The 27,610-nt window shown below is 39.7% G+C and overlaps 1 protein-coding gene across 1 annotated transcript; it reads left to right on the top strand.

The window, feature by feature from the left end:
* Positions 1–1,155: 1,155 nt before the first annotated feature.
* TMEM108 (transmembrane protein 108) lies at positions 1,156–25,849 on the top strand. The gene is made up of 4 exons (XM_081971292.1): positions 1,156–1,293; positions 9,128–10,240; positions 23,343–23,497; positions 25,519–25,849. The coding sequence occupies exons 1-4, from the start codon at positions 1,281–1,283 to the stop codon at positions 25,639–25,641; spliced, it is 1,404 nt and encodes a 467-aa protein (XP_081827418.1). The 5' UTR covers positions 1,156–1,280; the 3' UTR covers positions 25,642–25,849.
* The last annotated feature ends 1,761 nt before the right edge of the window (positions 25,850–27,610 follow it).

Raw genomic sequence — 27,610 nt, 5'->3', positions numbered from 1 at the left:
TTTAAAATGTGTTCCTCCCTTTTTTCACATCCAGGAAAATATAATATTCTGCCTTTTCAATATTTCCTAGGATATTTCATTTTTCTGGGAGAGGACTGGGTGATAACTTCCTACAGTTCTGTTCTAGATTTTATTGTGCATCTACTTGCAGTTAACCATGGTACCACAAAGATGCCTTGGCAAAAATTTTAATCTCTCATATTCCCATGGCGTTTTTTTTTTTCATGAGGTCCACGAGGAGACATGTCTATATTATCCTAAGCTATACAGGTATTAATATTTTCCCTGCTCCTGTTAATATTTTCTCTGCTCTCTCCCCCCCCCCCATATAATGCTGTCAAAGGATAGCCACTAGGTGTAAGACTTTGTCACCTATTACTTTGGAGAGAAATTAGATGACTTAAAATAGAGCAAGAAAGCAGGAATATTTGCTGATAATAGTTTTTTGCCAACTCAAGGAGGGACGAAGACCATTGTAAAGCAGTGATGAGAAACGGGCCATAATTCAGGATTTGCAGGTTGGAAGAGAATTGGGAAGCGCCTCTTCTGTTAATAGAAGCATCTTTTCTGCCAATCAGAAGCTGAATGGACGTAAGTGGCCCAAAATTATTACATTCTTTAAATAAATTATCAGCTCATTGAAACTGTTGAGGCCCACAAAGGATCACCCCAGAGATCATTGCCAGCACTGCGTTCGTTTTGTTTTTTGTTTTTTTTTTAAAAATCCGGTCTTCCACAAGGCCGGAAAGCGGGTCTCGCAAGATGCAAGCAAATTTGCCTGCCAGCCGCCTCAACCAGAGAACATTTAGGCACGTTCCATATAGTCTGGCACGAGGAGGGACAGGCTTTTTCGCTAGCAAATAAGCGTACTTCGAGATGCTCGTGGGATCGGAGAGCGACACCGCATTGTAGAACACCAATGTCGTATTGGGCACAGATGATTGCGGGTGGTGGTGGTAGTGGTGGTGGTGGAGAGATGGGACGAATCGCTCAAAGTGGAATACAAAACAGCTTTGCTGGGGGCGGGGAAAAACAGGACTCCGTAACTAATAAGCCGTGCGCGGTACTCGCCTTACCAAACCTCTGCAAAAGAGCCGGCGCGAAGCTGTCTGTTTCCGCAAGACACGCCTACGTAGTCAGTTCCCGTCCCCTCGACTCCCCAAAAGACGACAGCATTAGAGGGCGGTCCCTGGGTCTGGCTTTTCGACGCCTTGCTATGAAGCCGCTTGGAAATCTGTATGAGGTCGGCAGGTGAGAATGTCTGCTGACGTCGAGTCCAAATGATATTTTCAGGTGAGTCTTTATTCCCCACCTCAGCTAAACCGAAGTCTTCTTTCCCTGCCTGTCGCCGCGGCCGCATCCCCATTTCTGTTCCCGTCGCCCTCCTCCTTTCAAGAGGTTATTAAATGGTCAAGGTGATCGTTTCAAAAAAAGGGGGCTGTCTGGAAGTGTTTGTCAGTAGCAGCTACACTTGAATATAAAGGAATCTCGCTTTCTCCTGGCCCGCCGTGCACAGGAATGAAAACCGCCTGGATGGCTGATGGTATATCAATATTTCGTTTATAGTATCTATTGTTCCGAATGCTTGATAAGCCGACAGTAAACTGCGGTTCTTATTTCTTGGACCGAATTGGCTTCTGTGGAAACACATCTTCGTGACAAACGGGTTGGTTGGTTGGTTGGTTCTCGTTAAACTGTAAATGGTTGAGGAACAGGTTTTTACTCACGACCCACTCCTTAATTCTCCATATATTTTAGAAATCGATTTTAAGGCTAATACTGAATGCACCCTACTTGTTATAGCACAGCCTTCCTCAACTGTGTCTTGGATAGGATTCCCATCAGCCTCACCAAGATGATTAGTGGACAGAGATGCTAGGAATTGTGCTTTGAAGACAGAAATGTTGGGGTCAGATGTTTTATGTATTCATCTCTTCCTTTAATGCACCTACCCTTACAAAATGGGTATTAACCTCATTTTGTATTCAAAAAGTAGAGTGTCCTTCCCAGGATATCATTCTTTGAATAATGTTCCTACACTAAAACACCCTAGCAGCCTACCCTGATGCTTAATTCCAAAAGTGTAAGAAAAAAGATAAGTATCCTTTTCAAGAAAGGAAATCAATCAATACATTCGAGCTTTAATGCAAGTTATTGTAAAGACAATATGATTGTGGAGATATCTAAGCTTTGATAGAAATACTGTAATTTGAATAATATTTTATGAGTCATTTGCTCCCAAATCTATTTGCATTTTGGCAAAATGGTTCCTAAAGAAACAAACAAAATGAAGTAACAGGAGAAAGAGGAGACAAGCTTTGATGATTTGAAAACTCACACATACTAATTTTTCATTAATTTATGGCTTATTTAGAGGCTCATTTCTGATTAGATAAAAATAAAGATTGTTTGCCAAATCAATCTGGCACAACAAGGGGAGGCTGGTATATTTGGTAACATCTCTAGTCCACCATTGAAATCTCCAAAATATTTAGCAAATAAAAGGGAAAAACCCCCCACACCACTAACTTTGAAATATCTGGAATCTGCTATACAATGATATTGACAGTCGATTCATTTCAGATAATTGTTCCCTTCATGAAAGTTAAGCAGTAAAAGCAGTGTTGGGATTCAAGTAATTTAACAACTGGTTCTCTGTCCTAATGATTTCTTCCAACAACCAGTTTGCCAAACTATTCAGAAAGTTACAGCCCGTTCCCCCGAAGTGGTGCGAACTGGCTGAATCCCACCATTGAGTAAAAGCTGTATTGTACCTTTCCCACTTCAGAAACAAATATGTGGCCTAGACTCTAAAACAACTAATGTTTAAATTTTAAAAGATAACATAACACTTATAGATTGCATAACAAAAAATTATATGTCATCTTAAAAGATATTTCATTACTGCAAATTAAGCAATGCATCAGAATATTTATTGAGATATGTCTTTGTTTTGTTTGCCTTCTGTAGAAATTGCAAGCTGGTATAATTTTCATGGTCATTTCTCTTCTGGAGAGATTAATGCATAATCTTCCTTTCCACTAGCATATGCTTTTCTAATTTGAAGAGGGCTAAACAGTTTTGCTTTCTTAGCTCAAAGAACAAAATAAAGATTGAGCAGTCTAAGCACAAAATTTTTTCTTCTGCCTTTGCTTTTCAAGCTATATTAGCTGATAAAAAAGGCTGTATTTATTTTGTAATCATGTCCAAGATTGATGGTAATGGAACAGCTGAGTTCAGAAAATGCCTACAAAGACAGTAACTTTTTTCATTGAAATTCACATGATGCTTAAGACTTAATCCAAAGACTTACTAGGAAGTACTCCTTTTATTTCCCTGTGATTTAAAGAAGCTCCTTCAATATTCATCCAAATGAAAAACACCTTTGCTCAGCAAAGAGACTAGTTCAGTGACACCATTTGTAAATCCTTGTATAAGGCATAGCCCTAACTACTCACTTCTAAGACACTTATCCCAAAGCTCTTACCAAAACTAAGCTCTATATGTTTTAGCCATGAAAGCCAGCAGGGTGACTTTGGGCCAGTTATTTTCTCTCAGCTGAATCCACCTCTCAGGGTTGTTTTGGGGAAATACAGAGGAGGAAAGTGTGGTGGACATTCATCATCTTAAATCATTTGCTAAATAATAAAGATAAGGTACAAATAAATAAATAAAAATTGCTGCTGCCCTGGTTAAAAGATTGTTCTGTGTGCCAGTCAATATGAATGCATAATACTGCACAAAATATCAGTCTGCAAACCCTCAGCATGCTTGGTAGATGTACTGGAGGTAGCCTAAATTAGAATTTAAAAAAAAATTCATCAGAAGGCAATGCCAAACCATTGCCATGAGAACAATATAAACATACATATTATGTAGTCACCAGGAATCGAGCTCACAGGAGAGTTTAGATTTTTGGCTTTTCTGTTATACATAGAATTTCAATTTAAATTCACTATCCCTCTGAATAATGTAGAAAAGATACAAAAGTTTCCTACAGAAAAGCTTAATGTTTGTGTGGCCAGATACTGTTAATGCCTAGAACATGAAAGGGTTAATGTATTAAACCAGGGCATACTAAAAGGACATTATACTGTGATGCCAATGGTTCTACAAAAGTTCTCTAGAGCAATATTCCTCTGACCTGGAACTTTGGGTAATATGGACCAGTATATCAGGAAGCCACCAAATTTGGGAAAGCATCTGGTTTAAAAAAATTATGACAAACTAATAGCTCATTAAGGCCCAGAATCAATTTACTCATCAGGTGACATGTTTTTTTCCCTTTCGAAATCTCAGCAAAAATCATGATTGTGATAGAACATAAATGGTTGTGCATCTGAGCTTAGAAAACTGTCAGCTAGAAGTTCTGACAATTTGCTTTGTGCTCATGCTCAATCACCGATTCCCTAAGTGTGAAAGAATTTTCTTTTCTTCTCAGCCATATGGTCTTTCACCTTTTGTTTCCTCTGTCTTACATGACACATTTCATTTGCTTGAGACATCTGGATGGGCTTTAATCAAAGCTAATCCATATCCTATGTTTACCTTTGGGTCCTTTTCTCCCTTTTGTTGTATGCTGTAAAATAATACAAACCAAGAAAAGTTATAGCTCATTTAGGCATTTTTAGGAGATACTTTGTCCAACAGACACTGGATTGGGGCTCAGAAGTGTTTTCTAGTGAATCAGAAACATGATATTCAAATAGATGCTATAATAATGCTGATGGGAAGATATTATATAACTCCCATTGCTAGAAAGGCAGAGGCTGTCAGGGATATTTTAATTTGGATTCTTACATAGATAATTCTTTAATTTGGATTCTTACATAAATGATTGTAATCATTTATTTATTTATTTAACAATGACTTTATTTATTATGTTAATCAGAAAACAGAAATTAGCTTCTTAGAATTAGTGAAATGAAAGGGGTCATTAAAGTCATTTAATGGCTCTTTCCGGTTCTTTGATTTTAATAAGCTTATTTTCTTGCAAGTTGAATAGAGATTTTCTCTTTTTTATCATAGCATATATGTTAATAAGTTTATCCAATGCCATACTTTTTTATTGTTCAAATTTTTATTAGTTTAAAAAAAAATTACAAGGAAAAGGGGTTATAGGGTTATAAAACATATTGACAGCTACATCGTGCGGGGGGAGGAGAAGCCCCCCCAGGTCTTGCAATTTCTACAAACAAAGATAGAAAAATATCAACATTTACATAAGTATTAGCAGTTTTAAGTTAACACAAAGTCATCAGTATGTTTCAACCATTTGTTTTGTATCACTTCCATGAAAGTACATTGTAGCAACAATTGCAATAGTATTCCAAATCACTTTTGTGATCTGAGTCTTATAGTTGTTCCATCCCCCCTCCTGTCCACCGGCTGGGCCTCAGCCCCTCCCTCCTTTGTTTCTTGTGTAACATCCCCCATTTCACCTAAGAGGGCACTATGTTTTTTAGTGAAAGCCTATGCTTCCGCTACTGTGTTGATTCCAATTCAACTGCCCTCCCAAAAAATCAACATGCCTTCTGGAAACAACCACCTAAACCAAACCCCGTTATTATATAATTTTTTTGCCAAGAAGGAATATTTCCTTCTGTTATCTCTTACTCTCTTTGGGATCTGTTTAAGAATGGTTATTTCTTTATCTTTATATTTTAATGGTCCGCCCCTTTGAGCTCCTAGAACCTGATCTCTTGTAGTTTTTCTAAGAAATTTGACATGAACTTCCCTTGGAACATTGTGTGTTCTTGCATAGGCTGAGTTAACCCTATAAATCAGATCAATGTCCCACCAAAGCTGTTGTTTATCTCTATTAATATATTCTACTAGTATTGTGGTCATAATCTCTTTAAGATCTTCGTTCTCAACTTCTGGCAAGTTTTGGAACCTAAGAAAAAAAAAGACATCCTTTCAAATTCCATTTTTAACATCTGATTTCCAAATTCTGCATCCCCCCTTTGGATCATCTTCATCTCGTCTCTCATCCCAACCACCCCCTCCTCCAGCATACCTATCCTCTGTTCATTTCATGTGGTTTGCTGATTCGTTTCTCTGAGCTGTTCATTTTAGTCCTGCAATTGTTTTCTAATTTTGTCCTGTCCCTTTAAGAGGGTTTGAAGCATCTGTTGAGTAGACAAGTCCTTTGCACTCTCTTCAGAGGCTTTAGGTTGTAGAAAAGATCCCAGTTGTGATTGGTGAGCGGGGCTGGACATGGAAGATGTTGGGGCCGATGAGGCTTTACCAGGCGGTAATTTCTTTGGACCCATCATGAAGCTCAGAGATAGTTGTTGTTCTGTACAAAAAGATGGCGTCTGTGGGAGAACACAGCAGCAGGCATCACCAAACAAACAAGTCCAAAGAAGAATAAGTCCTCTAATAGAGAACTAAAACAAATAGGTGGGTCAAAATATTCCAAATCCAGGGGAATAACGTATTTGAGGAGGCTCCTGGAAGTCTCTGGGGTGGAAATTAGTTGAAAGCCATAAAGTTTTCCAAGGGAGGAGTCTCATTTACAAAGACAAAGAAGAAGGAGGAAGTTGCCATATTGGCTCAGCCAGTACAGGTGGTCAGGAAACAACAAAGTCAAAGTTCCCATAGATAGTTTAGAGAAGAATCAGCTCAGCCATCCTTTCTCTCGCAATTGTAGCCCAACCCCCCCCCCCATTATTTAAGGGAAGTGAAAGTAGTTTTCAAACTTTCTCTCTCTCCCATAAAAGGGGGAGATTTTTCAAGTGCCGCTTTTCCGAGGGGGTGGAATTTCCCCCCCTCCAATCTAAGCTCCTCCAGAAGTTGAAACAAAGTCCCAAAAGGAAAACTGCAAAACAGTCAAGAGTGTAAAAATAGTAAAGGACCTGGGGAGACCCCTCGGCTCACCGCTCTTCAGCTGTTTCCTTCCAATTGATTATTTCCTTCCAGGCTGCGCTCGGAGAAGCGTGCGGTGGCATTCCGTGCGCTCCCCAGCTCCTGGGGCAAGGCTGGAGACCCCCCCCGCAGCCGCAGCCGTTCCAGGGGGTCCCAGCGAGCCGCCCCTATGGCAGGGCGCCCGTCCAAGGCACCCTGTGCTCCTCCTAGGATTCAGGGGAGCCCACCAGAGCAGCGAAAAGGCGGGCACACGCGTCCGTCTCCTTCGGCTGCCAGAAGTCGTCTCGCCATACTTTTTTCATATCAACAAGAGTTTCTTTGGATAAGCAATAATTTCTATGATTATTGTGGTTCATTGCATAGTCAGCCAAAACGTGGATTTGGCATTTTTATCCAGCTAGTGAATCCTTCCCAAGGACTTGGGATAGGCCAATGTTGATGTTTGATGGCATTAATGGTATCACAGAACGTAAGCTACTATAAGAATCATTCTTTCTTATTAAATATCCCGAGTATATGCCACCCATCTCACTATAGAATTCTACCATGGTTCTACATTTCCCATTTCTGCCTCTGTCATATGTAACTCACAATAATGCTACATCCATAAGTGTAATTTGGACCTTTAAAAAAAAGATCCAACCTTTATTACAATCAAAGACCAGCATAGCAGTGATTTAAGATCCTGAAAGATTCTCAGAATCATGGTCCTGGGCATCCTCTATTTTAGGGACTAACTTTCAGCACTTTCAGATGAATGGAATCCAAAGAGGCTCTTGAACCAATGGACATTTCATGTTCTTTCAATATATGCATTATTTTAAAAACACCCTCCTTTTTTAGAGAGCCAGGTTGATATAGTGGTTAAAGCACTAGACTACAAACAAACACATTGTGAGTTCTAGTCCTTTATTCTAGAGGAAACCTTGAAATAATGTACAGGTCACAGGTAAAATGGCAAAAAGTAGGAAAACATTACAATGCAATTCAGTTCTAACCCACATGTACCATAATAACAACAAAATAGCAGGCTACCAGCGGAGTTATGGCACATAAAAATTTTCACCATAGCAAGCACTGGCATTGTGCACTATGCATTTTTTTAAAAAAAAATCCAATTACAATGGTACTTCTAGCAACCTCTTACAAAATCTGAGGTTCCACAGAACTCCAGTTGAGAAAGATGATCTCAACAAAAGCATAGCTTCCAGGCCTATTATGGTATGGTGCTACCATGGTATTTTATTTCTCTTTATAATATAGTATTTCTTTTAAAATTCAGACTCATTTATGTAATAAAATTGGTATATGCATTTTATGCTGAAATATAATGTAATGTAATATAACATAACAGGGATGGGTTCTTGTACTGGTTGGTACCGGTTTGATGCATGCACGCTTTGCTCCCGCATGTGCCCGCTTTGCTCCTGTGCCCGCCTGCTGCATGTTGCTCGCCATGCACAGTTGATTGTAAATTGTTCTGTGAATGTGCAGAAACATGCTGGCAATGGCAGAAGAGATCAGGGAACTGATTCGGGAGTGTGGCCAGCCTGGGTCGCTGACAGTTTTGCAACCCAGGCCAAATCACCACTACCAGTTCAGTCGAACTGGGTCGAATCAGGAGCAACCCACCTCTGATAATATAATATGATAATATATTATAATATATAATAATATAATATATAACAATATAATATAGGGACGTGGTGGCTCAGTAGCTAAGATGTTGAGCTTTTCGATCAGAAAGGTTGGTAGTTCAGCAGTTCGAATCCCTAGCACCGTGTAACGGAGTGAGCTCCTGTTATTTATCCCAGCTTCTGCCAACCTAGCAGTTCGAAAGCACATAAATAATCCAAGTAGAAAAATAGGGCCCACCTTTGGTGGGAAAGTAACCCACGGAGTGACCATGGAGACATCTTCAGACAGCGCTAGCTCTTCGGCTTTAAAATGGAGATGAGCACCACCCCCTAGAGTCGGGAATAACTACCACATATGTGCAAGGAGAACCTTTAATATGATATACATTTTATATATATATATATATATATATATATATATATATATATATATATATATATATATATATATATATATATATATATATATATATATATATATATATATATATATATATATATATATATATATATATATATATATATAATATTTTGTATATGTATAATGCACTTCTGGTTTGGAATTTGGTGACATTCAGATTTTTCATGTTATTAATTCTTATCTCATTTGGTTTTTCTAGGTGTTCTATTGCTCTTGGTGCTAACAGAAGAATTAGTATTTGCTGTTCAGGTACTGACTCCCAAACTTGTGTCATCTCAGAGCCTTCTGATGGACAATATTAGTATTTTAGCTATGGAGACAACTCCAGGACTTGGAGGCCATCACACAACCAAATCTTTGCCCACAACAATTCTTGCAAATGCTGATTCCAGTAGTATAGCAGAAACTTCTGCTACTTCTGTTGGCGAGAAGGAATTAAACAGCAGCAATTTTGTTCATAACACAGAATCTTATCATTTATACAACCAGAATGCTTTGTTGTCCAGGAAGTCACTTAACAAACGAAAAATGTTCCTGGGTGTCCAAGGCAATTTCACAGCATTTACAGAACCTTATCTAAAAACAGAATTGTATTCTTCTGCTACGACAGAAAATTGGCCCCCAGAATATCTATTTCAGACCCAGCCTACAGTTCACACCAGTCATCAAAATACTTTACAGGGAGCCACAACAGACTCAATTGATTCTATTCATAACTTGGAAGGCCTTAATGAAACAGGGAAGGGGAGGTCATCAGAACTGATTACCCAGGAGATTGATCTCATTACCCCAACAATTCATCCATCAATTGTTCCTGAAATGGTGACAGTGCCTTTTAAAGCCACACGGTATGGTATACAGGATATACTGGGGGAAAACAATTCATTGATAAATCCAAGCCAGAATGCAGATCAGGTAGCCTTTTTTCCTGGTTCTGGGACAACAACAACAGAAGTATACCTTGAACAATCTAGTCAAAATGATGTTGATGCCAGTCTTCCCTCCTTATATGCAACAGGGAGCTCTATTGAGGAACCAGCTACCACACTGCATCCCTCTGTACATAATGCTAGCTTGCCAAGCAGTACAATGTCAATGGAATCCTTGACATGGCTTCCAAGTTCCACTTCAACAGCCACAAAGAATTTCCTAAACAGACTGGTAACTGCTGTTACCAGAAAGCCTGATGTCTCAGGAAATGTTTCTCATGTCACAGAAAGGGACAAGCCCCAATACAGAACAACTATTTGTCTCAGCAAAGTGGATATAGCATGGATCATCTTGGCCATCAGTGTACCCGTATCCTCATGCTGTAAGTTGAATGTTTCTCTATATATTTATGCCCTGTGGGATATAACATGTATCAAATAATGATAATGAAAAAAAAGTTCAAAAAACCTAATTATAAAGTTTCAATGATCCTCATAATATGACTCCCATATAATTAATAATCATCCTACGTTATTTCAACATCCTTACAGTTGTACACCCAGGCAATGTTGAGAACACAGCAGAATTAGCATATGTTTTGGTCTCTCCTGTAAACACAGTTTTTCTATTAGGGTGCATAGAATCCAGGAGCATCCTTTTTTCCCCTCATCCTTGGCATATAATTTTGATCAGATAAGAAATCACAGCAGATAGTAATCTATTAAGGTAAAGGTTCCCCTCGCACCTATGTGCTAGTCGTTCCCGACTCAAAGAGGCGGTGCTCATCTCTGTTTCAAAGCCGAAGAGCCAGCACTGTCCAAAGAAGTCTCGGTGATCATGTGGCCGGCATGACTAAATGCCAAAGGTGCACGGAACACTGTTACCTTCCCACCAAAGGTGGTTCCTATTTTTTCTACTACATGCTTTCGAACTGCTAGGTTGGCAGAAGTTGGGACAAGTAGCGGGAGCTCACTCCATTACACAGCACTAGTGATTCGAACCGCCGAACTGCCAAACTTTCTGATCGACAAGCCCAGCACTTTAACCACTGAGCCACCACATCCCTTAATCTATTATCCTTTCATAATTTTGCCATGAAAAGTTCCCACATATCTGGAAATTAGCACTCACCTGCATAATGCCTATCATTCCGCTTTCTCATTGTCTCCATTATAACCCTTTTACTCCTCGAGAAAAGGAGAAAAGCTTTGGTTGGGAAACCTTATTTAATAATTGTGCAAAACAATTGGTCTAATTTATTTTTTGATATTACTTCACGGAAGCTAATTATAGCGAATTGCCAGTTCATCAGAGAAGATTAAGAAATTGGCAGTGAAGTTATTTGTATCATTGATATTTCAATTTTCAGTTAGTATGTTCTGCAACTCTCTTTAAAAGTCTTCTGAGATTTCAATATTTTTGATGACACCTCTTTCATCAGAACAGCAACCAGACTTTGCATTCCATCTGGAAACATGGTAAACTACAAAAGAGAGAGAGAGAGACAAAGAGACAGAGAATGCAGTTCTGATATCTGTTCTGCAGATGCCAACCATTTATGCAATAACTTTTACAAGACTCTTTAAGTTTATCAGTAATAGCAGCTAGAACAAATAAGCCAAAGATTCCCAAATTGTTTTGATTCATGCCATTTCCCCTCCTCCACCAAACTCACAGTTCTGCTTATTAAGTAGTAAAATATGCCACACTGTCCCTATTTACTGCAACATTCTGGGATGGTGTGATAGTGTACCGTACAGCTTATGAAGCGTTACAATAAGCAAAGGAACAATCTGGCATTTGGGATATTTTCTCAAACAAAGGCCCGTAATTGGGAGAGGACATGTCAATGATAAAGCACCTAATTCAGGGGTGTCCAAACTTGGCAACTTTAAGACTTGTGGACTTCAACTCCCAGAATTCCCCAGCCAGCTGGCTGGGGAATTCTGGGAGTTGAAGTCCACAAGTCTTAAAGTTGCCAAGTTTGGACACCCCTGACCTAATTTATTACATTTTTTACATACAGAAGTTCTCAGGCCTCATATAGAAGAACTACAACATTTCTGGATAGAGCTAGACACTTTATTATCTGAATCTCTGGGAACTTCTGAGCCACTAAGATTCGGCATAGCTAATATTGAGTTAGATGAACCAATTTACTTTATTATATGGCAGATTCTTTTATGGTGGCAAGTTGTATTAAACAGTTCCTCAGATAATTTAATACCAATACTATCCTTCAATATAAGTTATCCCATTAAAAATATATCCATATTATTACTTTAAGTTTTTAAAAATCACATCTTGGCTGTGTGCAAATAAAATTTCTATGGAGATTCTTAGCAATCCAGGTCCTGATTGTTCCAAAAGTGGTTTTTCAAGAGGCAACTGGACTTTCTTGGTTTTTTAAAAAGATATTTCATTTCTCATCCAAGAAGCTTCTTCAACTCTGACTGGATCCTTCCATTCCCCATCATTCTCTCAAGAGCGGAAGAAGCTTCTTGATGAGAAGTGAAACGTCTTCAAAGAAAAATAAGGAAGTCTAGTTGCCTCTTGAAAAAAGCACCTTTGGGACAATTATGACCTGGATGACTGATAATCTCCATAGACATTTGAGAAGAGAAAATAATAAGTAAGTTATGGATACTGTCATTGCCAATTTCCTTTTGGAAGAAGTTTGAAGAATGACTGCAGGGTTATTCAATGATGCATTCTGAAATTTTCATAATAAAAGTCAGTAAATTATATGCTGGTTAAAATGGTTTTAAAAAACCTCAACTCAAATCCTCTGTATAGTGGGTGAGAATTGAAACTAGAATTATTAGAACAGTACAAAATGTATATGCTTCATTTCAGTGATTAGTTCCTTCAAATTAAATAAATGACCTTTTCCAGAAAACCACCCACATGCCTCTTGCAACTGAGGTCCGAATAGGTTTGAACTTAATTTCTTCTTTATCATCATTATTGGAACAACCCAATAGTGAATTTATTGTCACTGTGAATCAGGCTCCTAAATGATTGCCATTAAACATTAGTTACCAATAATAGCTTTTGATCAAATTTTAGAGGTTCCTCAAATATTTTCTATTAATGTGCACATAGAAAATTTAGTAGAATAATGTGTGTGTTATTCAGTGGTGGGATTGAAATAATTTAACAACTGGTTCTCTGCCCTAATGACCATTTTAAGTATAAAAAATAATACACTGAAAGGGTTAGTGTTAGGGTTAGTGCTTCAATGTTAGGGCTGCGAGGTGGCTTGAATGTCAAGAGAACTAGGAGTGGAGGGAAGCAGAGACTGCCTCTTTTCTATCCCTGCCCTGGATCGGGGAATCTGGCAGGCACACGGGGCTGGGGGCTGGCCGGACCTCAACCATCTGCTTCTCTCTCTCTCTTATCTTCACCCCGAAGTAGCCTCCGGGGGTGGCCTGCTCAACCCTGTTGGGAGTCCTGAGACATCTCACTCTGGGATATGACTCAGGTTTCACTGGTAATGGAGGAAGGCTTTGGAAACCAAAGCCTTTCATTTACATTCCTCATCAATATTATAATCCGCCCTTTATTTTTCAAACATGATTTGTGTTTACCATGATTAGCCACTTTGAACGCCAATGGGAAGGTGCGGTATGAATTTTGTACATAAGCCACTGAAATATAGATACTTGCACCCTCAAAGCTTACAATGCTTCCTCGCACCACTGCTTTACTGGTGCATTCAACTTTGCGGCTCAGCTAAACTGATGTGGCGGGCTGCAGTTCCCATCAACTTCTGGAAGCCTCGGCGATGGAAACCTTAGGCCAGGCTCCTTGCAACTGAAGCAATCTGGCTTGCCCAAGGTCAGATTGGCTATCTTAGGAGACTTGTCCCGCATATGCAGAAGAGCTGGAGGATGGGGAATGGCTCTAAGATTAATTAGAATATATTAGAATAATTTTGTCACTTTGAATGTACACTAATTTGAATACATTAAAATGAAATTTTGTAGGCACTTAATTTAGTTTATTTACCATTCTCACAAGCGATATACCGCACTATCACGTGACCTCTGCTATCTCTCCTATGGTAATATAAATCTTCTGTTTTTTCCCATTTCAACAAAATGTTTTATGATTGGGAGCTGGAAGTTAGTTTTATGAGAGACTGAGGAAACTGGATATATTTAGTTTTCTGACTATCAGGAGCCTAGTGCACAGAAGAAGCTCAAGAACCAATTATTAAAACAAGGTTGATCTTTGCTGAATGTGTCAAATTGCAGGCTAGGCAACTGACTGTGAGGGAATACACTACATAAGAAGTAGACTTGCCTAAACAGATTATTCCAATGGAGCCTATGATTTATATGTGTATCATTTTATCCTTTATTTTATTCAATTTATATAAATATAAATTATGATTTTATTTATACATTATATAAATTATGACTAAAAAATTATAAACTATGAGAAGAAGAAAAAAAGGGAATAAAATAAAAGTATTCCCCTCCATAAATGAACTGGAACAGCCAATTCCTGCTTAACCTCCAAATCAGTGGTGGGTTCTTACCAGTTTAGACCGGTTTAGCTGAACCGGTAGTAGTTTGGTGGCCTGGGTCGCTAGAACTGTCAATGACCCAGGCCTGCCATGCTCTTGAACCAGTTCTCCACACGGCATCTTGTTTTTTGTTTTTGCGCATGCACAGCCACAAGTGAACCAGCAGTAGTGACTGCCGGAACCCACCCCTGCCCCAAAGGGCCCTGTTTCTCCTGAAGGGAGGGGAAATAGCAAAGAACACTCTTCCCTCTGATCCTTTTTCAAGCTGATGGGAGGGCAAGCTCTGGGATGTGTGTGGAAGCTTCAATCAAGATCCCTAATGACAGTGGGAGAGGCAGGAGGTTGGAACCCCAGAGCAGCCAAAGACAGTCCTTAGGATACTCCGATTATGAAAAATAGATTTTCCCCAGAGGAATATTTGAAAAAGAACCTTTTTTTGAATATGGCCTGTTTTAGCTGCAGCCCTTTGGTTTCTGAGCCACACCCCTACTCTGGGGCTGCCTCCCTGCCTCTGGGGGATGCCCGGACAGTGGGGATGTCCTTCCCCTCCCACCACCCAGGAGACCTTCCCTCCGTTGCTCCTGTGTGATTCATCCCTCCCTTCTCCTCCTTAGTCAGCCCCCAGCCACAGCCCCCCACATTTCAGGGACCTTTTCCCTTCCCCAAGTGTGGTGGAGGGACCACAGAGGTCCCTTTCAGAGAAAGCCCAGGCATCCCTTCAATGTTACCTGGGGCAGTTTGAACCTAAATGAACAGTTAGTCCACCCCTCCATGCACACTGACTGAGAATCATGAAGAGATCACAGAAAGTCCCTTCAGGGCTGCCATGAACTCCCTCCTTAAGCTGCAGCCTCCCTCCCAATACCAAATGCATCCCCCCTTCCCAATTTCTCTGCTTGTCTTTCTGCACAGAACACTCTCCTCCATGGGTTAAGTCACAAAGGACTCTCCCTGGGGACCAATGATGGTCTGAGAATCCCCATTAGTCCTGCCCTGCTGTTCTGACCCAGATTCCCAAACACGGCCAAACCTTTGTAGTTAAATCAATGATTCCTTTATTAGGAGCCCAGCAGCCCTGGCAAAAAGTCTTTCTCTCTCTCACAGCAGGCTAACAAGTCTGTCCAGCAGGGAGATGAATAGTCTGCCACATCTATTCATCTCTGTCCCCTGCCTTTTATCCCCAGAGCTAGAGTGGGGCTTTGCTAGCAGCAGTGGCTCTTCTGTCCCAAAGATCAGCCCACAGATTTTCACTGCTCTCCTCTCCTCTGCCTTCGGTGTATCCACATGTAAGGCACTGTTCCTCCTTTTCTTCATCAACCACCTCCAGACTTGGGGGATGTTGACTCTATATCTGAGGGCTGACAGACAGCCTAGGCTCTGCCCCCCCTCTGACAGCTTCATTCCCTCTTCCCCCTCAGAGTCTCAGGTTTCCTTGATGCTTACCCTGACTCCCATGCCTCCTCATCTGATTTGGCTGTTGGAGGGGCCGGTGGCCGGCAGGCCACAACACTCTTGTTCTGGCCTCTCCCATTGCAAAAGTCATAGATAAACGCTTCTTCCTCCCAATTCAGACCTGATTCCACCTCTGGAATTGGAAGCATATTGCCGGGGGATGTCCTTCCCGCCATTCATTTCACAGATGAAGATTTCTGCCTGTAAGAAGAGTTGTTGTGCTGGATGACAAGAGCCTTATGAATCACAGATAGACACCCCCACCCCAATCTGAAGGGAAGCCTCCTAAAACACTCAGCTAAACCAGGAAGAGGCAGAGAAGATCTGCAGGAATCCCTCTTAGCCCATTTGGATCCTGCCACCAGCCCCCTTCCCCCCTCCCCAGGGTGAATCCTCTACTCAGCTCTCTCGCAAAAGGCTCTGTTTTGCTTCATTGGAGAAAGTGATTTCCTTCCTTGAAACACGTATCTCTCTTACTTGGAACATTTGGATGAACCAGCCCCTTCTTCGCTGAACTGAACAAAAAGGTAGCTATTGGTTCTAGTGAACTGGTACAAACTAGCTGAATCTCACTGCTGGTGTTTATAGATGTCAACTACAATATCATCTCCATTCAAAGAGACCTGTTACATGCCAGCTGGATGTTGTATGGATTTTAAAAGGTCTTTTACCTTAATCATAGTGCCATCTTGTGGATACATAATGTAGATGCAGGAAATATTAGGATATGCCTCCTTTCTCTTTCAGAGCACAGCTATTCCTGAAGCTTAGGTATGAAAAACATTTCATACTGCATATTTATTTAAATAAAAAGCACTCTCTATATCATATTAGTGTAGTGTATGTGTGGATCCAAGTTGTGTGGCCTTTTGCAGTTGACAGAAAATCTGCATATTGACAAGTTTTACAAGTGTAGGCCAAGATTTTTTGGTATGCCACCCAGTGTGGTGGTCTATTTTAAAATAATAACAATAATAATACAACAAACCAAAATCAGTAACAGAATAACTACAACTCAGATCAATAAAATTAATTCAGATCCTGATAAATGCATATTGTTTCTAAGTTAACAAAACATTAAATTAACACAAAGCAACAGAATTTGGCAGAACTCTATAAAGCAGGCATTATCCCAGGATAATTTCTTATTTTTCCGTACTGCTTTTCTTAATCTTTGAAGGTGAAATGAATGTATTGCATATCAGTTATGACCACAAAGAAGCAATTCTTCTTATAATGTCATATGAAGGACCCACTGAATCTGATAAGCAAACAATTTGTTTTATTTTCCTGAAATTTTGGTTTTTCGGAGGAGTTGCTGCTAGCACTCTTTGGTTCACTGCTGATCACCTGACAATTCTGTTGCATATTAAGATAACTGCTGCCACCTTCAATATACAAAGGAGAGATAGACAGAAATCATCCAGCAGCCACTACAACGAGACTGCTAAAATCGTGTGATTGCTCCCACTCAAATATCTCAGATACGAAAAATTATTTATAATGGATAAGCTAAAACATTTATATGTATTTTCAAGTGTATGTGATATGATCTTGAACTTCTCAAATGGTTTGAAATTCAGTTTGGTGCCCTTTTTAAAACTGGAGAGGAGAATAAATTTTATAATACTCCATTTCCTGATAGTATAGTGGAACTAGGGAAATTAAGTGTTTCCAGCAATTTATTTTTGAAGTTTTCAAATTTTCCAGCCATATTATGAGAGCAGGATCACTTGTAAGCTATTTTGAACTATTGGAAAAATTATGGAATATAAATTGGAATGGAAAATTGATTTCCTCCTACTGGCTTTTGCAAAAACAGCTGGAATCTTCCATGTTTCAACAATGTTTTTAGATGAAGAATTCTCCAATGTTTTGGTCTAGGGGCTTTTTTTGATCTACAGGTGCATCAATAACCAAATGTAGATGTACATCTTAACAAATATAAAAGAAAGCTTGTAGTGTCTCAATTCTTTCATAAAGTTGTTTCTTATAAAATATATTTGTAAGGGGATTTCCCTTAATTCATATCCCTCTTCTTTCTAGCCTAACCACTGCCTCATAGACTGTATGAATGTATTGCTTTATCAAATATGCCATTTTGTTTCAGAGGGTCCCATCTAAGTTTGGGTTGTTTTCACTTGCAGGATAGATTTTAGTTGAATATTACAGGAAGCATCTAAGAATTAATGAAATCAATACCCTGGAGAAGAAATGTTCCCCTTGCTATAAATATCTTCATGTGGAAACTAGAATACATTTTGTGGCTCTACAATTTCTTGCACTGAGCAGAATGTTACAATTCTATAATAACTATTAAATTAGCAAGTGGGGAGGTAAGTTTCCATAAAAATTGTTGTTACCATAATATAAATGAGGGTGGCCAACAAAACTATTTTATCTAGGTTTCATAAAATTGCTGCCATTCTCAAGTGGTAATAAGATAAATCTTCCAATGATCCAAAGCAAAACTGACTATACTAGCAGATTGTCTCACAGCTAATTTTAACTGAGAAGACAATGTGCTGTGAAATATGATTACATTTACATTCTTAGTCATTCCAGTTTACTCTTGTGTGTTAGTTAAAGGATTATAAATCCTGGGGATTTAGGATTTGAAGATCAAGATTTCTGAAGACATGAAAACCAACAACCCTGAAGACCAATATTCAGACTGAACTAAATATTACAGCAAATCAATTAAGTGGCTTCCCTCAAGAAAAAAGTATATTTCTGGGAAAATGCAGCCAAGGAGAACTGCTGAGAAGGAGACACTGCTTAATATTTCCCTCTGCTCATTTTCTACTCAAAATTCACTTAGAGGAGGCTCTGAAACTTGGGATGAAGGGAAAGGTAACAGTAACAGTTGGGACCTTGGAGGTCATATAGTCCAACCCCTTGCTCACGCAAGAGTCCTGCTTTTCATTTTAAAACATGAGAGCCTATTTGGTATAGTGGTTAAGGCACCAGGCTGGAAACTGGAGACTGTGATTTGTAGTCTTATTTTAGGAATAACGCCAGCTGAGTTACCTAATTATTCTTTCTCAGTCCTAAGAAGACAGCAATGGAAAATTAGTTCTGAAATCTAAAAACTGAAATACAAGTTGCCAGGAGTTAGTACTGACTCGAAGGCACAAATAGAGTTGGATAACTTACCTCAGACATATATTCTTATAAATAGTATGTAGGGAAATTGGTGCTCTGCAGATAACCTTGAGTTATAAGACCCACAGTTCTTCATATTGGCAACTGATTAAAAAAAATCTGGGGGGTTCCATGTTATTTACCACTACTATATATGTAAAAGTCTATCCCATTGAGTTGAATCAGAACTTATTTGTAGGAGTTTATAAATAGTTGCAGTCACAATGTCATGAAACTTCTAGTGACAGATGTATCTTTTTTATAGACTTGTTTTTGCATCCCACAGACAGTCCTGAAATAAGTACAGTCTTCAATTTACAATCAGTCATTTAATGATCTGTTATGTAATGACTTTTAAAATGCTATTTACCGCCCATTTTTGAAGTTACAACTGCCACAATCATTCCTGACTACACTATTTCATTTTGGGAGCTTGGCAACTGGCTTGCATTTATGACCAGTTGTGTCCTTCCTTGGCTATATGATTTCAATTTGTGGCTTTTTTGCTGTTTTCCAGCACAAAACAACAAAAAACAGTCATTGGATATTCTCAATTCACTTTACAATCATGTGCTTTGTTTACTGACCGTGTGAATTGCTTTACAACAGTGATGACTCGCTTTATTATTTTTACAAATAACTCAAGGTAGCAAACAAATTCAATACTCAATTCCTCCTCCTATTTTCCCTGTCAGGTGAGTTGAACAGAGAGAGAATGACTGGCCCGAGTCACCCAGCTGGCTTTCATGCCCAAGGTAGAATTAGAACTCAGTCTCCTGGTTTTTAGCTTAGTGCAGTGATGGCGAACCTTTTTTGGCTCGCGTGCCACAAGTGGGGGGAGCACAGGGGGGTTGTGTGCGGGCGTGCTGCACCAATAATGCAATGCGCGACCCCCCCAGTGTGCATGCGCGCACAACGCGCGACACCCCCCCAATTTTTACATGCTTTTTTCGCCCTCCCCAGGCTTTAGAGGCTTTATAGGAGCCTGGAGAGGGCGAAAAGAGCCCCCCCGCCCCCCCGGAGGCCCTCCGGAGGCTTCAGGGACCGTCCGGAGGCTTCCCTGAAGCCTTCGGAGCGCTTAAAACCACCCTCCGAGCAAACCGGAAGTGACTTCTGGTTTGCTCGGAGGGTCGTTTTAAGCACTCCGAAGGCGTCAGGGAAGCCTCCAGACGGTCCCTGAAGCCTTCGGAACGCTTAAAACGACCCTCCGAGCAACCCGGAAATCACTTCCGGTGTGCTCGGAGGGTCGTTTTAAGCACTCCGAAGGCGTCAGGGAAGCCTCTGGACGGTCCCTGAAGCCTTCGGAACGCTTAAAACGACCCTCCGAGCAACCCGGAAGTCACTTCCGGTGTGCTCGGAGGGTCGTTTTAAGCACTCCGAAGGCGTCAGGGAAGCCTCCGGACGGTCCCTGAAGCCTTCGGAACGCTTAAAACGACCCTCCGAGCAACCCGGAAGTCACTTCCGGTTTGCTCAGAGGGTGGTTTTAAGCGTTCTGAAGGCTTCAGGGAAGTCTCCGGACGGTCCCTGAAGCCTCCGGGGGGGCGGGGGGCTCTTTTCGCCCTCCCCGGGCTCCTATAAAGCCTCTGGAGCCTGGGGAAGGCGAAAAATGGCTTTTAAAAAGGTGAACTGAGCTGACAGGGCAGCGCCTTGCGTGACCTGACAAATGGCTCCATGTGCCACTTGTGGCACGCGTGCCATAGGTTCGCCATCACTGGCTTAGTGTCTTAACCATTACACCAGTCTCCCAATTTAAACTCCTAAATGAATTTGGAGTTTTTATAATAGAATTCTAACACCCAGCACAAATCAAATATACTACCACTATCTTCCTAGGCATTTGTAAAATCAGAACATCTTTTATGGGGAAAAAAGGATTGACTTAACATACAATACATGTCTAAAATCCACACAGGAAAGTAATACAACTGAAAATGCAACCCAGATTTTACTAATAAGACCTGTAGCTTCCAGGTTTTAGGGTAGTTTCTAATTCTATGCAGGATTATTGCTTTAGCTGTTGATTCATGGAATAAAGAATTACAGGTAGTCCTTGAATTATAAACGTAAAGGAGCCTGCCGAGTCCATTTGTAACCCAAGGACTTGTAGGAGTGAATCTTGTACCAGGAACAATCACTGCCTGCTTTCACCCACACATTCACTAATCAAATGTGTGGCTCATTAAGTGCACATGAAGTATCTCGGAGTGGGGAAGGTCTGGGGGGGGGAGAAACCTGATGATGGAATAGGCCACCTGCTTCAGACCACCCAAGACCTCCCTCGACCCAGAGATACCTCATTCTCCCTCCCCTGGGGTCCCCACAATTGCCCCCCCCCATTCTGCCATCCTGGGTCACTTATGAAGATCTGCTTCCTCTCCAGCCTGTTTCTTTGCTTGCCCCCTCCTTTCTAGTCAGCAAAGGGCTTGAAGAAGCCTTTGGCGATGAAAAAAGAAGCCTGGAGGGCTGCGCACAGCCTTCCCAGCCTTTCTCACCGCCGAACTACCTGAGTGGGCCTTCAGTGATGAAAAAAGAGGTTTAGGTTTCTGGAAATGCACCAAAAGCCTGAAGCAGGCAAAGAAACCGTTAGAGATCTTTGCAAGGTAAGTGAGTCTTCACATGTGAAGTGCCTGTGAAGATCCCGGGGGTGGGGGAATAGGCAGGGGGAATGTTGCAGAACGTCTGCAATAATTCCTAAGGGCGAGCAACTGCCATGGTGCTGAAACATTTGTTATTTCTGGACTTGTTTGTAAATGCTAGAGGGCGCTTACCACGTAACTTTGAATGTTCACTAAGGAAACATTTGTAACCCAGGGATTACATGTATTAAGATGTGTATAATTCTAAAAATCTACGTTAAAATGTAGATATTGAATATTGAGCTTACATTGGTTCTATGTAGTATATTTTTGGGACTACAAGACGTTCTTGACTATAAGACGCACCTAGCTTTTGGGGAGGAAAACAAGGGGGGAAAATCTGCCTCTGCCTCCCAGCAATTTGCCTCCTTGCAGCAAACAGCCTGGTCAGCTTCAGCACAGCCTGATTTAGCACAAGCAGCTGATTGGTGGTTGGACCTGCCTCCTGGAATACTGCCAATCCTCTGTTCCAGGCTGCGGGGATCATTGCTGCCCATGGCATTGCTACTGCCCATCACTGCTGCCACCTGGAACGGGCTGAAAATGGGATGCAGAGGCCAAAAATGGAGCATGCAGAGGCAGGGATGGGTGGTGGCAGCGATCTGCACAGCCTGATCAGCGGTATTACAGGAGGCAGATCCAACTGCCAATCAGCTGCTCATACTAAATCAGGCTATACAGTAGCTGATCAGGCTGTTTGCTGCAAGGAGGCAAATTACTGGGGGAGGGGGGGCAGAGGCTGAATAGTGGGTGCCGGTGGGTGGGCAGGGCTTTGGCAACATTCGCTCTATAAGATGCACAGACATTTCCCTCCACTTTGGGGAGGGGGGAGTGCATCATAGTCCGAAGTCTATACTGCTAAAACACTCCTGTTTGTTCATCTATTTATATCCTTCAATCAACCAAATAATGCATCAAAGCACAAAAATGTCTGAATCAAGGTACCCCAAATCTGCTAATTTAAAGAAAGTATGCAAAATCTGGACCCTATTATTCATGTGCAATTGAAATTTCAAAAATCTTCACACGTAACCATGATTTCCAACTACATTTTAAGAAACCTGTAGGTTGCACAGCACAAGGGGGCATTGAAGGGCATCCTGCTTTCTTTCCCCTCTCCAGCTCCTATGCCCAACTGGTTGGTGACTGGCTGATTTGGAACTGAGGGCAAAATTCAAAATATCTTAACAGCAATGGGCAGTGAGAGAAAGACAAGAAAATATGTGACTAGTCTGGCTGTTTGAGGGGGGGTGGAGAGAACACAGCAGCTATCTCCTTGGAGAATACAGAAGAAGAGGCTGCTTAACTGGGACTCTGCTGAGAGTTAGGAGAAGAAAGGGAACAGCACCAGGTCATATTATATATAGAAAGAAAGAGGTGATATAATATAAATGCTATTATAACATGAATAATTTATTTTAAATATTCTCTTTTTATGTAAGAAAATAACTCTGAAAGGATGACCCAATGGATCATGGATTGTCTAGTTTTATAATAAAACCATCACTAAATCAGTAAATAATTACTTGATAGAAAGTAAAAAGGAAGCCTCCAGAGGTAATGTATCTAATCATCAAGTTGTGTAGTACAGTATGTATCATGTTATTAGAGATGAGGTTGGAAAGAGCCTAGTAAAGATAAGTAGAAGACTCCAGATGTTTCATACCAACAATCAGTCCACTTGATTCATAACAGAAACCCAACGTTTGTATTTACAGCTGTGCTATTAACTGTCTGCTGCATGCGACGAAAAAAGAAGACATCAAATCCAGAAAACAATCTGAGTTATTGGAACAATGCAATCACCATGGATTACTTCAACAGGCATGCGGTAGAATTGCCAAGAGAAATACAATCCTTTGAAACATCTGAGGTAAGATTTCAACCCTGTTGGCAAAGCAGTGTTGGGGAGATTGAGATTAATGTATATCCGTTTTCTTCTTGTGGTGATGGGAAACAGCAGAAATGTTTATTTTCACAAAGTTCTTTGAAGAAAAAAAGAATCATATTGGTTCATCATCCCTTGGTTTCCTGAACCATAATTCCTTTTCATACACTTTCCTCCTCCTTATAGATTCAATTACTCTTTATCAATAGTTTTTGTTATATGACTCTAAAACCTATATTTTCCCCTGCTTTTAAGCCCCATTCCTTTCTCTTATTCCCACTTGCATGACTTATCCCTCTTTGCCCACCTGGTTTCTGCATCATACGACAACTTTCATTTTATTTCTTTTTTATTACAGTTTTTTATTCTGCATCTGCCTTATATTCAGTTTCTGTTTCTCAGTTCATCATCTGCTCTTTTGGGTTCAGCAAGTCTCATTTTATGCTTGTTTTTATGCAGTCCCTTATTGACGGGATCAAGTGAGGTTTCCATATGAGTGACATTTATCATTAAGATGATAAGTGATCTTATCATTATGATTACACAGCTATAGCATTTTTCTTTCATATCACTCAGTAGAGGGGAAGTTAAAAAAGCAAGAAAATTGGAAAGTGTGTAATATAAATTGGAGATAAGTGCACTAATGAATGAAACAGGGAGTCACAAACAACAGCCTGATCTGAAAGCATTTCTTGTTTCTGTATCACAATATTTGCAACTGGATCTTTCATTTTCCAACTGAGCTTAATTGTTGGTAAACATTCTGCTGAATGTTTTTCCCTTAGTGGCTAGAAAATTCAGGAGGATTCTATGACATTTTAACAGAGAGCATATCCGGCATTTAGTTTCCATCATGATAGTAATATTATAGAAAAGTTGCATCTCGCAACTTCTATTCTTCCACGTTTATCAATGGTACAAAGAAACTACTGTATTTTTCGTATAAGATGCACCTTCCCCCCACAAAAAAAGAGGGTGAAAATTTGAGTACATCTTATAGAGCAAATGTAGCCCCACCTCCCACCAGAGGCCAAAAACATGAGGCATGGAGACAACGATGGTTTGTGGCAATCCCTGCAGTCTGTATAAAGCTAATTGGGGGTATTCCAGCAGTCCGATCTCTTGCCAATCAGCTGTGCTGAATCACCCACAGCTGGATCAAGAAATGCCTGAAAATATTTGGCATCAGCAGTAACATACAAAAATTCATGGAAACTTCAATGAATCTCTGGAGAACGAAGCTTATGGAGAAGAACTGGGTAAAGTTGAAATTAAATGAGGCATTTTCCAGGGTGATTCCCTTTCACCCCTACTTTTTATACTGTCAATGCTACCACTGACAACCATTTTGAAGAAGGTGAACTGTGGATATGAACTTGCAAAGAAAGAACTGAAAATTTCACACTTGGTATTCATGGATGATTTGAAGCTGTTTGGTAAAACAAAAGCTGAACTGAATTTATTAATTGAAAGCACTAAAGAATTTAGTCAAGACATTGGCATGCAGTTTTAAATTGACAAATGTGCAACAATGGCAATCAAAGCAAGCAAATAATATAGTGTAGGTTAATAAAAGTAGAACCTTGCATGAAGTGATTTGCATTTGTTTGATCTTCCAAATGATGGGAGATTAAAGATCTTAGCTGTATCTCTATCTTAATTTTTTTTAAACTGAATCATGAGATTTTAGGCACAATTGACAACAGAGCTCCATTTTACATGTTGAAACTTCCAAGCCTTTCAAAGCAATGGAGCCCTTCAGTTGTACATGAATTATAGTTATCTTCATCCCAAGCTACTTGGTTATAAAGTAGTTCTACTTGGAGGATATTAGTTCAGAATCAGCTAATCTACATACAAATCTTAATTATATAGTACTTTATATAAAACAATGTTATAATCCATTTGCATGGCAGGAATGAATGTATCACATTTCATTTTATGAAAGTTAATGTGATGAAAATTTTAAATATCTTTTTTCTCCCCCTCCCCTCAATATTTTCTAGGACCACCTTTCTGAACCCCGTTCTCCAGCCAATGGGGATTATAGGGACACCGGCATGGTTCTCGTGAACCCTTTCTGTCAAGAGACGCTCTTTGTAGGACATGAACAAGTGTCTGAAATATGAACCTTGCTCCAGTTCTTCGTTTTATCTTTACGATCTCCAAATTATGAATATAAATATATATATGTATATTATAAATATAATCTTTGTGTAGCCATGAAATATAAAAAAAACATTTTCAGCTCCCTGCCTCTTTTTTTATGTGATTAAAAAGTTTACAGACCAAACTTCAGCTTTACAAAATAAAAGCTATTTCTAAGCAAAAACAACAACAACAAAACCCTTTGTATTATTCAGTTTGGGTTTTTTCCCCCCACCACTCTACATTTAAATTTCTCAATTTAGGCAAGCTATCAGTCTGGGCAAATTTATGTTTATTCTCTATACTGCTCTCTACGTGTATGGTTAGTGAAAATACCTATTTCTATTGCATTTGGCCAGCACAGATTTAAAAAAAAGATTTTTCAATAAATTAAGATACAAAAATTTGAGGTGATAAAAAAGCAGAGATAGAATTCATATAATGATCAATTTCTTAAAGAAATTTTGTTTCTGCGATGAACAAGAATAACAAATATTTAGAGTGTATGTGTGGGTAGAACTTGCACTTTACACATTTAATGTACAGATATGTAGAACTGAGCCTGAGATATTATGTTTCCAAGATTTCTCTGAATATTTAAATATCATATACAAAGTAGATTTCAGTATAAAGATCAGCTTCTTTTTGCTGTATAATGTAACTGATAAATGTTTATAGGAGCAAGTGATTTAATAATTGACTGTTCAAACCTGCTTACTACAGGAGGGCTTTCTGATAAAATCCCTGATGTTGCTACAACTCCCAGCACTTGTCATCTTTGGCATTGTGGTTAGTTGCAAGAGATATAGACTGACTTATACATTTTTAGCCAAGAACCTAGGATAGGTTAAAGATATTGATGGTGTTAAAGATATTATCACAATATGTAAGCTATTCCAAGTAAAGTAAAGCTGCCTTTTGTAACTGACCAATGGACATTTTGTCCATATCAATGGTATTTGGTGCTTCAGATATTTTGGGACTGAATTCAACACAATCTTTGCAATTTTTTTTGTCACCATCATTCTACTTCTTTTCACAAGTCTTTGTATATTGTGATTTTTCTCGGTACTTTTCCTTCTATTCTGTTGTCAGCCAAATCCATTATTCAGTGTTAAATCTAGGGTATTATGTGGTAAGTGCCAGTCTTTGAATTCTAAAGTCACTTTAGCGTCTTCATTTTCTATGACTTTTTTATTTTATGGCCCCAGCAGTTCTTCTTTGAAGGTAACTGGTACTTATTGCAGATCTTCCAATGTATTATTATTGCTGCTTTGTCTTGTCATTGTTTGTAGTCAGTCTGTACAGTCTTCTTGCAGTAGCTAACCAGACAATTCTCTGTTTCTTCAGCTTCTTTGCCAATGTGGCACTTGCTGTCTGTTGACTTCTCAATTCTGGTTTTGTATGTGTTTGTTCTTAAGTTTTGGTCTTGTGCATCCAAAATTACCCCCTTCTGTCTTTTTGTTATCTGTTTTGCCTCCTTTTTTTAAATGTACTGGTTATGTAATACTTTATCTTCGCATATATCTTTGCTTTCTTCATTTGATCTTTCTTGTGGAACAGTTTGGTCTTTCCAATACTCAGTAAGCCTTCCTGGCATACTAGCTTCACTGCATTCTCTTTGATGTCCTTTAGATATTTTTCCAATGCCCTGTTTTCTTCTTCAACCATCTAATATACTTGCAACATTCCAGGCCCACTTATTTTCCTTGCTAAATAAAGTCTGTCAATATTGCTGTGAGGAGAAAAATTCATTGTCATTATTTTTCTGGTCTTCTTATCCAGGCTTTTAGCTCTGCTTGACTCCAGTCCATTATTCCAGATGTGTATCTAATGACTGGAATTGCACAGGTGTTTATTGCCTTGATGGTATTTCCTTAACCGAGTTTGGAATTTTAGATCCTCCTCTCTCTTGAAGTATTAACTTCTGGCTTTGTTCTTGACTTCAGC

This window comes from Natrix helvetica (assembly GCF_964273705.1).
Source record: "Natrix helvetica genome assembly, chromosome: Z".
NCBI classification, from domain to species: domain Eukaryota; kingdom Metazoa; phylum Chordata; class Lepidosauria; order Squamata; family Natricidae; genus Natrix; species Natrix helvetica.
Note: the sequence above shows the minus strand (reverse complement) of the source record. Positions and strands in the feature narration are given on the sequence as shown.